At 38.3% G+C, this 12,341-nt stretch overlaps 1 protein-coding gene across 1 annotated transcript in view; it reads left to right on the plus strand.

Annotated features, from left to right (window-relative positions):
• CDKAL1 (CDK5 regulatory subunit associated protein 1 like 1) overlaps window positions 1–12,341 on the plus strand; it is a 430,322-nt gene that overhangs the window by 62,378 nt on the left and 355,603 nt on the right. The window contains exon 5 of the mRNA XM_050891512.1: window positions 7,953–8,037. Within this exon, the coding sequence (XP_050747469.1) occupies window positions 7,953–8,037 (85 nt within the window). The remainder of the gene's footprint in view (window positions 1–7,952; window positions 8,038–12,341) is intronic.

Genomic DNA, 12,341 nt, shown 5'->3' on the forward strand with positions numbered 1-12,341 from the left:
GCTGTTTGACAAGACAAGTGGAACTGTAGAATGTAGAATAAAATCCAGCACAAATTCAAATGTTTATGGCACACAGCACTGTACCCAGAGTTGAAGACGGATGTAACTGAACTATGTATTTTGTTTTGATCAACAAAGATAGCGAGCAGGTAAGATGTGGAAATGATCAGTCCCGTTCTTGATTGGAAAAAGCGCGAGATGTTCGATGGCTGCAGATGTGGTGGTAGCTGTGGGCTTAGGAAAGTTAACATTCAAATGGGGAAAAAATTGAAAGGAAATTATTGAGATGCCCTATGGGTACGGAAATTTTAGGATGTAATTACCTGTTGCTCTTCAAAAAGAAACATTTCTAGGTTTAGCCTTTTAAACCTAAATCTTTTTACAACCTCAAGTATCTTTAGGTGCCTTAATGCATGGAAAATTTAGTGAGTTAGGGAAGATGAACAAAACAGCAAAGCAACTGTCAATTCCTGTTGTCTGTGCTGGGTAAACAGGCAGAAAAATCATCTGGACATTGCAGAAGGAGTTGAAATGAAAGTTATAATCTAATTGGACTCTTGACATTGTTACAACGTATATCTTTAAAATATACTTAATTCTCCTGTTCATGACTGTGCAGCTTAGGTGTCGCTAAGGGTGGATGGGCTGAAGCCTTTGTACCCAGCTGTGTGTGTCTGGGTGCTGCAGTGCAGACCCCGGGCTGCTTCAGGCAGGAGTACAGCTGGAGTAGCCTGTAAGCCTGATGTAAGTGTGTAGAAAGTGGGAGAAAAAGGTGGCTTACTCCGAGGATCATCTAGGACCCAAGCTGCAGCCTGTGCTGTGTCTAGAGCAGTGGTGGAAGGTATTTAGAGAATGGATTACTCACTTCAAAATCCCAGTGGAAATAAGACTATGTGCTACTGATGGTCACACAGTAGAAGGGGAATGTAAAGTTTATCATAGTTGATGTTTTGAAGCAAAATTTGTTCTCTCATGTGCCTTTTCTTCTGTGCTGTGTCCTGTGTTCAGTACACCTGTGCCAGGCCTGAAGGATTCTGTTAATGTGCATGCTCTGAAATACAGATTATTTTGTCTATGCTATGTATAAATATATTAATGTTAGTTCAACTGTTCAGCTATTGTATTTTTTCAAGTTCTAGTTAAAAGATATCTTCTGAGTAACCTCAAAGTTGCCCTTAGTTTTAGTGATAGCAGCAGACTCCATAAGCTGTTCTGCTGGCCTTGGCTAACTCCAGCCACAAACTTACTATATTTTGAAGGAGTTTGTTGTTTGGAGGGAGTGATAAGGCAAGGCTCCTGGTCATGAATAGATTGAATGGGACACCAACTGGTAGTTCAGTAGTTTGTCCCAGTAGCTGCACGCTATCACCTAAACAGCTGAAAAGAGAGGTGTGTTACAGTACACTTATTTGGGAATGGGCTTTCAGTGGTGACTGGAAATATAACAGTATTTTTTTAGAAATGTCACAGACAGACCTGAAAGTATGCATGAGTAAATAAAAAAATTGAGTTATTTGTCTGTCATACTGAAATGAAGAGAGGCAAGGATTTAACAGGTAGTATTTTGAATCCAGTGAATAGTGTATTTTTTTTTTTTTGTTAGTTGATCTAACTAGATGTTATGTGCTCAAACATGCTCAGTTCCTACTCATTTGATGTCTTCAGTGGACAGTCCCTGTGCACCTCTGTTTTGGTGCTGGATAGAGAGAAGTGTCCTTTGATACCGGACACAGCATCCTGATCTGGAAGGCTTTATAAAACCTGTCTGTAATCCAGCAGTAGAGAGACGTCTACACACTCAAGAATGAATTTACTAAAAATACTCAATTTCTTAAAAACAGGAGAAAACAGAAAAGCTTACTTGCGCAATGAGCTCAGTAATGAAAATGTTAACGGAGAATAAAATACAACTTTGCATATTTGCACTTTAAATTAGGGCAAGAGGTATGATGGGAGAATTATTTTTTTAATGAAGACCTGTCCGCATTACCTGATTTGATAAGCAGCCTGTCTTTCCTTGTGGAGCTTTAAATAACATATTCGCAGGGTGAGCCAAGCTGTTGTATTTTCATTAATTGTGGATGAAGTAATTTGTTATGACCAGAGTATCTCAGAAATTCAAAGAGAAAACAGAAGTCATGTTGCAATCACGTTGACCCTTTTTTATTTTACGTCGCTAATACTGCTGATAAGAGACAAGTGGGACTGTTTTGAAAGACATTTGCAATCTGCAAAGTTAGTACTGTCAGCGTGCATTTGAGTGTTTTGTATCATTGGTAAGTGCATGGTAGGTCTTCGCAGGTGGGAACTGATAATGTGGCTCTGAGATTTCAAACAAATGCCATCTGGAAGTTCATGATAACTTGTGGTGTTGATTTGTAGTTGCTGTTGAGGGAGCAGACAAAGGGAAAGTGTTTGTTTGGAATCTTTTCTGTAAGATGTTATATGAAAGTTGATAGTTAACTATATCTGATATGAAATATTGAGAACTAGCAAGTGGTAACTAAGTATTTTGTGTGCCAAGGAAAGGTCTGGAAAGCAAAAAGAAAAAAAAAATTGCTTTCTCCTGTTCTTCTCAACCTTGTTGTGTATTTTTCCTCTGCCAAGCAAAGCCTATTGTCTAGAAACAAATAACTGAACTTAATGTCCCCGGAGGAAGATGTACCTTCCTTCTGCACTGATGACTCACAGCATTTCTGAACTAATATTTATGAAAGAGATTCTTTCCCAATACTTGCTGAGGTCCCTTGATGCCCAGTGGCCCAAGAAATCATTAAATTAACTAGCACCTAATTTCAGTAACCCAGGGCGTGAGAGTGGGTTCCTGTGACACAGCGATGTTGAAAGAAAATAAGAAGTTTGGTAACTTTGTTCCAGTCAAGATACTGGATGACTTTTGTAATTGGCTGTGAGATGTCCTCATGCTTAGATTTTTGTGTCTTTTTAGGGGAGATGATTCACATGGAGTCCAGTTGTGAGCACATGCTACAGATACATAACTTGGGTGTTACTGGGTCTGGCTCCAGAGCATAAAATGCCAAGCAGGGGATCGAGGGAAGGGGGCAGAACTGTTTTGGAAGTGAGAATGCACAGGACAAAACATTAATGAAGAGGTCCATAAATGGGAACAGAGGCTAGAATACAGCACATGAAAACAGAGAAACTGGAGGTGTATCTTGTGCCAGAGAGTTGTAAGTAAAGGGAAATCAGAAAGGGCAACAAGGATGACCCGCAGAGAGCTTAGGAACAGGGATAAGGAGAGCTGGAGGAAAAGGCCATGGGAGAGCCTTCTGTGATTATAGAGAAAGATCTTCTTTCAGACTGAAGTTACACAGATTGATGTACAGGATTTAAAAGGATGTCATACAAATTGAGTCATGTTTTTTTGAGCAAGCAGTGCTGAGCAAATCTGGTAGCAGTTTCAGTGCAGAGAGGAGTGATGTGCTGAAGAAAGTAAAGGGCCATTCTTTTAGGGCTTCACTCTCTGTGTTTCTTCTACTTCAGTGCTCTGTGTGTTTTGATTTTTCAAGGAGATGTGGTTTGGGGGGGACTGGAAGAAAACAAAGTTTTGGAAAAAGAATTGAAAGAAAAAAGACTTAAGTTAAAACACCAGGGCAAAACCAAGTCAATTGTTTAATTTTCAACTGATAGTATTACTACAGTCTTCTTAAGAAGTTCTGCTGATTTATGATTTCTAAAATGATAACAAACCCAAAAATGCTAGTTAGAAAAGAATTGTAAATATTGTTTTCCTTTGTAGGTATACTGATGTTTCAGACTCTTGCCATTTTATCCTCTTAGTATTGCATAATGCAGCCAATTCATGTTTTCCAGAGCTTCCCAATTAAGTTAAGTGTTCAAAAGTTTCCATGACCTTTAGGTTTCTTTGTACTCTATGTTGTTTTGCAGAGAGTATGATAGACTTTGTGGTTTACTTCCAGTGTAGCCTTTCTTTTATGGAAAAGATGTCACAATGCAAAAAGGCCATGGTTTTGAGTTGTGTTTTTGAGCATTTAATACAATGCTGATTTGACATAACATTTTTCTAAAAATGTCTTAACATACAGGAAACTGTTTAAGTAGCTCATCAAAAAATGGTCAGCAGCAAAATAGCGTCATTTAAAAGTATCATTAGGCTGAATATATGGAAAAAACAAGTTGAAGAAAGAAGATCCACTTAGAGAAGTTTGTTGCAGGATATAGAAAAGGGTGCCTATATCTCATATTCACTAGCATAATTGATGTTCACTGTGCTTATGGTTTTTGCTTCAATTTTGCCTGTCACAGTATGTATGACTTGCTGGAAAACCTTCTGTAAAGGTTATATTGTCCTCTTCAGTCAGATCTGTCACAGTTCCCAAACACAAGCTTCTGTTCTTCAGTGTAATTTTGGAGGTTTCTCCAAAACCTCATGGTCCAATGGAGGTTTCTGAGAACGATGGGCATCAACCTGCTGAATGAATGAATCTCAGCTTCACTGTGATCTTACAAGGTGGAAGCTGGAGTTGGAAAAGGTGGCAGGTGGAGACCTTCCAAGGAAGGGTGCATGGGCTGCCTTAGTAGGCACAGCGCTACATTCATACGCTGTTTACCACCCAGACCTAAATACTTCACGTCTGTCTTCCTGGAGTAGAAACAGAGAAACCTCAGGTCTCTCTGCCCCTGCCCATGTAGGCATGTATTTAGAAGCCTGAGCTTATTTGTCAGAGCTACTTTACTCTTTCTTTGGGCACACACTGAACACCAGCAACTACTCATGTCAGAACACTGATTAATATACATATATATAGGTATATATACATATAGCCAGTCCCTCCAATCCCCCTGCCCCAAATAAAGAACCCTTACTTCTGGTGTTGCTTAATACTTACTGATTATGAAGCCTCAAGATCTTGTTTATAGATGCCAACTCTGATCTGGTGTTTTGGTCCATGTTTGTTTCAGCACGTCTATCAAGGCCTTGCATTTAATATAAGTGTGTCAAAACTTCTGAAAGCAAAATGTGACCACTGACAAGTTGCCCCCACAGTGTTGTAAACATGCATATTTTCTTGCAACCCGATACAAAAATGCCCTGTTGGTAAAGAATTTTTTTTAAACTGAAATTTGCTTGAGAAAATACAGTAGACCATGGTGAATCTACACCAGTGCATGTAATTATTTTATGTATGAACAGTGCAGTAAAGAACTAAGAAAATTCAGCTATAATTTTGAAGAGTTGTGGTATGAACTCTTATTAATAAATACATATAACTCATAAATGTGTGTGTATTGTATACACATAATCAAAACTTGTATGTAAATATGTCCATATAAGAGAGAATTAGAGTTAATAAGAAAAAAGATTTAAAAATAAATACAGAAATAGAACAACTAAATATGATAAAAATAATACTATTCCTGTAAGGAGAGGACAAGCCTCTGCTACACTTCTATTGTTCTTAAATGATTTTTAGATGTATACATTAATGAGACTCCTTTTCCCCAAACTGCTCAGAAGGTTCTATTCTGCAGAAGCCTTTATTCTACGCTCTCTGTTCTGCAGAGAGTGAAACCTGTGAAGGAATGAATTTGAATATATTTGGGAGATTTTGTCCTATGTGTAAAATATGTGCAAGTGTTGTGCTCCCAATCAAGGAACTAATATATTACTAGCCTGCAATCCAAATTGCTGTATGAAATGATTCCTGTTGAGTTAGTATGTAAGGTCTTTCTAAACTTAAATATGTTAGTTTTTCCAATGCTGTTTTGAAGAAAGGGGTTTTATTTTAGCTTCAGGGGAGAAGTATTGTCACAGTGAGGCTATCTCTTCCTTCACATGTGGAGACGATGGTACAAGGAGGAGTTGAAACCAAGCCCAGAATTGGTGTTCTCTGCATTAAGTCATCTCTCCTCTGAATAAAGACATCTCTTGAAAATTGTTATGCTCTACAGTGATGTATGGCTGCTACTGAAACTCTTGTCTGTTAAATGTATTCCCAGCCTCCTGTCTGACTTACAATGTTATTTAGTGTCATGTCCCCCCCACCCCAATTCTCAGGTGAGTGTGTTATGGGTGTGGAGCTGAATTTATAAACATTTTATGCTGCTGAAAAGAATAAGAAATACAAAGTTTTGGCAGTGTTATTGGAAAACTGTTTTAAAAATGTGTTTGTTTTTATACTTGGTGAATTTGACTAGGCCAAGAGATCATGCTTTTTCTCATTTTGAAACTGTATCTTTCTTTGCTTTTCTCTACGTCATTCCTAATCAATTTTTTACCTATAAGTAGCTTTCTAACAGTAATAGTATGTTCATTACTCTGAAAACGTTGTTTTCATGCAGCCTGGGTTGGAGAAGAGATTCTTTGGCTCGTTCCATTTTTTTTTTTTTTTGACTTCTGTATAGACTAAAATTGAACTTGGTCCTCTTTCCCAGCCTGTCAAGACAGGGTCAGATATTGGTACATTTGCCTTACGTTTAAAATAGCTAAAGGTCTGAATGTTATTTTTGATGATTCCTTTGCAGCCTTTCCCTGTCATAGAAGAGGCAAGTGTTTGATCCAAGTTAATGGTGTCATCTCTGTCAACAAAGATTAGAAACCTTCTGAATGTTTTCTCTTATTTAACATAAGTATGTCCTTCGGTTGCTATTTTGTGTTATTTTCATTTTACCTGCTTCCTAGGTTAAGTGACTGATAGTTAATTGTAAAGGGTCATTTCTTTGGAGAAAATGGCAGTGAGACAGAAGGAAGGATTTTTCACCTTTAGCGTTTAGAGTCATAAGGATGTGTATGGGGGAAAAAGATATTCACGCCTATGTGGATACATTCATGATGAGTGCATATGTAAACGTGCTTAAATCTTTGCAAGCTTTCTTCTGCTTTAGTAGGATGTCAGTTCGAATAAAGCATCCTAAAAATGATGTTTTCGTTCTATTCGTTGTTCATTGGTTTATGTTATTTAAAGATACCTCAGTGAATACTTCAATACTCAGGATGTACTGAATAGTAGCAAGTGACACAAATTTTCTTATCCAGACTGATACAAGCTATTCTGATGAATGCTAGAGCACTTGAATATCTGAGATGGATTATCTTCCTTCTTTTATTTGAAAAAAGAAGCTCTAACTTCACAAGAAAAATAACTATGCTAGTAATTCTGTACTATAGGTCATTAGAGTTTATATACGTGCTTCCACAGATAATTCAGGGATTCAGTTCTGTTAATGCGTTTAGATATCAATAGGTTGTGAACATACAGAAAAGTTTGGTTCTTGAAGAAAATCATATGTTTATCTGAATGAAGGCAGATATTCATTGCATGAATATCTTTTGTCTGAAAATTAATGAACTATAATTATACCATAACTAAGATATAATGTAAACTAGAAATATGCATGTTTCTTTCCAAATTACCTACATTGACCTTTCTTTTTAGTAGAGATTCATGTTTTATAATTTCTGATTTGTCTCTTCTGTAGTACCAATTCACAGTAGAGCTGAAGCAGGGATTTTGTTTCATTAGTGAAACCTGCTTTTGTTGACCACTTAATTTAAAAAGCACCTTTATGTATCTTGGTGATCTTTTTGCCTTTGTGTAGGAGTATGCATTTTTGGGAGTAGCGACCGTTTTTCTTAACTTTGTTTTCCATGATGTGCAACCTAGTAGCATCTCAGCTGGTAAATGAGATAACTGTTCATTCTTCCTTTAGGGGGAAAAAAAAAAAAAGTACAATGGAAATGCTTGTGTGTGTTTTTGGTTTTGTTTTTTTTCTAAAACACAAAACAACAAACAACGAGCAAACAAAAAAACCCTTCCAAGAATAATTGTTTTAAATGTTGAATATAAAGTCACTTTGCAAATAGTCAACTTATTGATAGTGGCGAAGTTTGGTCTTTTTTATATGATATAAAGTAGGAGTTGACAGATTGGATAATTCTTAACACAGATTTGTATCTTTCTGTCTTCTAGACAACTCTGCTGAAGCAGATTTATGGTTGCTGAACAGTTGTACGGTAAAAAATCCCGCTGAGGACCACTTCAGAAACTCAATCAAGTAAGTTGTTTCCCTAAAAAGATACTTATCAATGAATATTGCATGTTTTAATTTTAAAAGCTTCATATTTTCAATCTAGAAGTAATTTTGTGTTTTAGAGCAAGAAGCGTGCTGAGTTTGAGTGTTACAATGGTGAATTCTCTAGAATGGATATGTAAGGTGCAGTGTGGTGGGGTGTTTTTTTTTTTTTAGTTAGCTATAACTTGCAAGTGATTGTCAATACACTTATTTAGGAGAATTGCTGACCTATTTAGATAGGGGCTTCTATACCACTTTTCAAGACAGTGTTTTAATATTCTTCTGAAGAGTTGAATATTTGTTTTTTCGAAAGTGTGAATTGTTAGACTGTTTCTTTTTTCCTCTACTTAAATTTTACATAATCAGGCCCTTCTAATTAAAAGGGCATCAGGTACATACTTAAAGCAAACTGTTTCGCTATGTGTTTTCTTAAAAGGTGAACTGATTAGCCTATAATAGAAGTCTTGTGAAAAATGTGTTTTATATCTCTAAGATTTTGATGATGTTGAAAAATATGACATGGTAGTGACTTCTGCCTCTGACTTCTGCAGAAGTATAGTTGTGATGAGAGTAACTGGAAAACCTGTACACTTACAGCTGTCATTGCCCAGTATAAATAAATAACTGGTATGTTTCTTGTAGATTTTACCTTTAGTAAACAAGTGTGGCTATTTATGCAGTCATTTGTTTAGTGTGGCGCACTGCAGATGGACTGTTTGTTGAAATCCGTTTTCGTTAGAAAAACATAGTTCTTAGTAAGCAGTTGGCATGCTCAGGAAGGTAGAGAGGAGAGAGAAGCTGGATATAAACTATCTGCTTGCAGTGCTGGAGTTACTCACAGTGTCCCGGGGCTGTAACCTGGAACAGAAACCATTTGCCCGCAGTAGGTGGCACAGCAGAAGCTTCCTCTGCCCCTCAGAGGGCTTCACGGCCTGGCTGCTGGTGTTGCACTTGGTGATGAGACTGGCTTTTTGGCTTTTTTTACTGTTGCCAAAAAAACCCCAAAAAGCTATTCCCAGAATACTTCCAGTTAGTGTGTGTTGGCCAACAGAACTGATGACAAGATCTTTTCCAGTTCAGTTGTGGCCATCTTTCTATTTTACTAATCCCATGCCAGAATTGATGTGGTATGGTGTGTGTCCTTCAACCAGTAGAATAGAGTTGGTTAAGAAAGAGGGTCTAACTAAAAGCAAATGACCAAAACCATTTCTTTGAACTTCATGTTTCTGTTGCCACTCTATTAATGAGCCTGATGTTCTTTGTAGCCTAGGTTTATTCCCCTTTTTCCTTAATTCTCCCTACGCTCTTTCTGTTGTGACACACAGATATGCTGGTTGCTCTCTATTTCTTCTCTTTGCTGAGAGTCACTACTTTCCTGTAGCATACATCATTCGTTCTCTACTCTCAGATCCTGGCAGTTCCTAATTATGGAGAAGGACAACTTTTGTTGTTGTTTCTGACCATTTTTTATAATGTTCGTTAAACGTAGGCGAGACAATCATATGTGGGTGGTCTTTCATGAGACTTGGAACTGAAAGATTAAATCTTGGAAAAGAGCAACTACTACTGTGTTTGGGTTTCAGGAGAGTGAGGAAAGCTTGTATCTCTAAAGAACACAACTTCTCCCAAATACATCTTAATTTGTTACAGCAGCAAACCCAATGCATGAAGTTTGGGTGATACAAAACTAACTGCCATTATATCCTATCATAACAGTTTGTTGGTAGCTATGGAGATCTTTGTTTTCTTGGTTGAGTAACAAATTAAACATTTTTTACTTGGATTGTCAACGCAAAAATACTTTGAGTGGAAAAATTAATACTCAGCACAGTAAGATTCTTCTTTCAAATTAAAAAAAAAAATCAGGCTCAAAGTGTTATATAGCATTATGAATGTCATATGGGAGAAGTGTTTCAGTTTTGTTTATTCTCTGCCCTCTGCAACAGTTTCTGCTATGTAACTTTCCTTGCATATGTGACTTTAAAATGCACTGATTCAAACCAGTGGTAGCGTGTTCACGCTGGTGATTGAAAAATGACTGAGAAGCTGATCCCTCACTAATACCGTGTGCCAAAGGATGTGTCGGAACCCAGCAAGTCCTGTAGGTTCAACCTTTTTTGATCTGATGTTCTTTTAAAAACAAAACCACTCCCAAAATCTCTGAACCTTTGCATTGGATGTGCAGATGTGTATATAGCTGATACAAGCCAGCTGACAGTATAATCTATGTGCCTTTTTGTGTAGCTCTTAAAGTAGTCTGCTACTCTTCAGTATCAATAAAGTTGAAGCTGCTGAGCCAGGGTGATGATATGGAGGGCAAAGAGTTGCTTAAAGACCATTAGCTTATGGATGGGAATTGAGAGCTTTTCCTGTGCAGATTTTATTCTCAGTTAATTGTAAAACAAGATTAAAGGCAGAGGTAGACAATAGTAATAAAGAATTCCCAGTATAATTAAGTAGGTGGAGTTTAAAAAATAATAATTAGTATCCTTCAAAAAAAATGAAGGTTAATTCAAGGAAAAGTAGGAAATAGAATAAATGAAAGCAGGTAACTACCATCAAGCAAGTTTATGAAGACTAAGATGACTGTGTAAAGCAAATAGCTAGGCAAAGAAAAATAATCCCTTGAACAAGTAAAAAGAAGCAAAAGAAGGAAGAAGCTAACATTAAGAAGTGAGGCAAAGAACACCACAGAGAAACAGTCCCCATTTGGTATAGGGGGGCTCAGTTATGTTGCAGTAACTCTGTTCTTCTGTTTTAATACTTTGCTAAATATCACAGAATATACATTATCCCCAGCCCTAGCTTCCCAGAATTCACAAGTGCATGTTACCCTGTGGATGAAAACACTTGTGATGAAAGACTTGTTAGTAGCTGGTTTTGGCTGGATCCTACCTTAGGATAGGAGGAGCAGGAGATGGTTGGTTGTTTAAATGACTCCAGTTTGCAGCTGTTACAAAATGAGAACATGTGCTTCTTGTAAGGGGGAAGCGGGAGCATGAAGTACAGGGGTGAGAGGGAGACAAGGGCACAGGAGCTAGTATGGGTGTACGGTACTACTTGTGCAGTTGATAAGCAATCACTTATGACATGGTATATGTAGAGATGAATAAATTATGTCCCTTTTGTCTATCCCTACGATGTAACAGTGTAGTACAGATAATACTACATACGCAGAATCACAGAATGGCTGAGGTTGTCGGTGACCCCTGGAGATTGTCTTGTTCAACCCTGCTCAAAGCAGGGGCAGCTAGAGTGGGTGGCTGAGGGCTGTGTGCAGGCAGGTTTTGAGTATCTTCGAGAGACTCCACAAATGCTCTGGGCAACCTGTTCCAGTGTTTGACCATCCTTAGAGTAAAAAAGGGTTGTCTTAGGTTTAAACTTCATATCTTGTATTTCAATTTGTTTGTTACCTTTTGTCCTGTCACTGGGCACCACTGTGAAATGTCAGGCTCTGTCATCCCTTCTCTCTCCCATCCCCCTCCCCATCAGGTGTTTATACACGTTGGTGGGATTCCCCAGACCCTTCTCTTCTCCAGGCTGAACAGTGCCAGCTCTCTCCACCTCTGCTTGTACGTCAGATGCTCCAAACCTTTGGTTACCTTTGTGGCCCTTCTCTGGACCCCTTCCAGTTTGTCCCTGTCTCATCTGGACCCAGTGCTCCAGATGCGGCTCTCACCAGGGCTGAGCAGAGGGGAAGGATCACCTCCCTCCATCTGCCGGTGATGCAATGCCTAACACAGCCCAGGAGGTTGGTGGTGTTTGCCGCAAGGGCACATCACTGGCTCGTGGTCAACTTGGTGTCCACCAGGACCCCCAGGGCCTTTTCTGCCAAGCTGCTTTCCAGCTGGTCAGCCCTAGCCTGTCCTGGTGCATGGGGCTATTCTTTCCCGGGGCAGGGCTTTGCAGTATCCATTTGTTGAGCTTCATGAGGCTTACACATTAGTTTAAGAAAATCTCATTTTCATTAAAATTGATATTAAAAAAACTCTATAAAGAAAATAGTTCATCTGGGTTAACTCAGTATTTATTGTGAGTGATCTACTTGTCCTCATAAAGATGTGACTCTTCTTGGGTATGTTGTGTAGGCGTTTAGAAATACATTCCTGCAATGAATTTATCTTCTGAAAGAAAAAGAAGTGCTTTTGTTCTGTCAAGGGCTTGTATTTTGGTTGGTGATGGATATACTTATTGTGCTTTAGTAAAGTAGTTGCTGGGCATTCCTGGGAATTAGCAGCCTTTGGAAAGATCCAGGAGTGGTGAATCGCTCTGATCAGTTTTTGTTA

This window comes from Gymnogyps californianus, chromosome 2, assembly GCF_018139145.2.
Source record: "Gymnogyps californianus isolate 813 chromosome 2, ASM1813914v2, whole genome shotgun sequence".
Taxonomy (NCBI): Eukaryota; Metazoa; Chordata; class Aves; order Accipitriformes; family Cathartidae; genus Gymnogyps; species Gymnogyps californianus.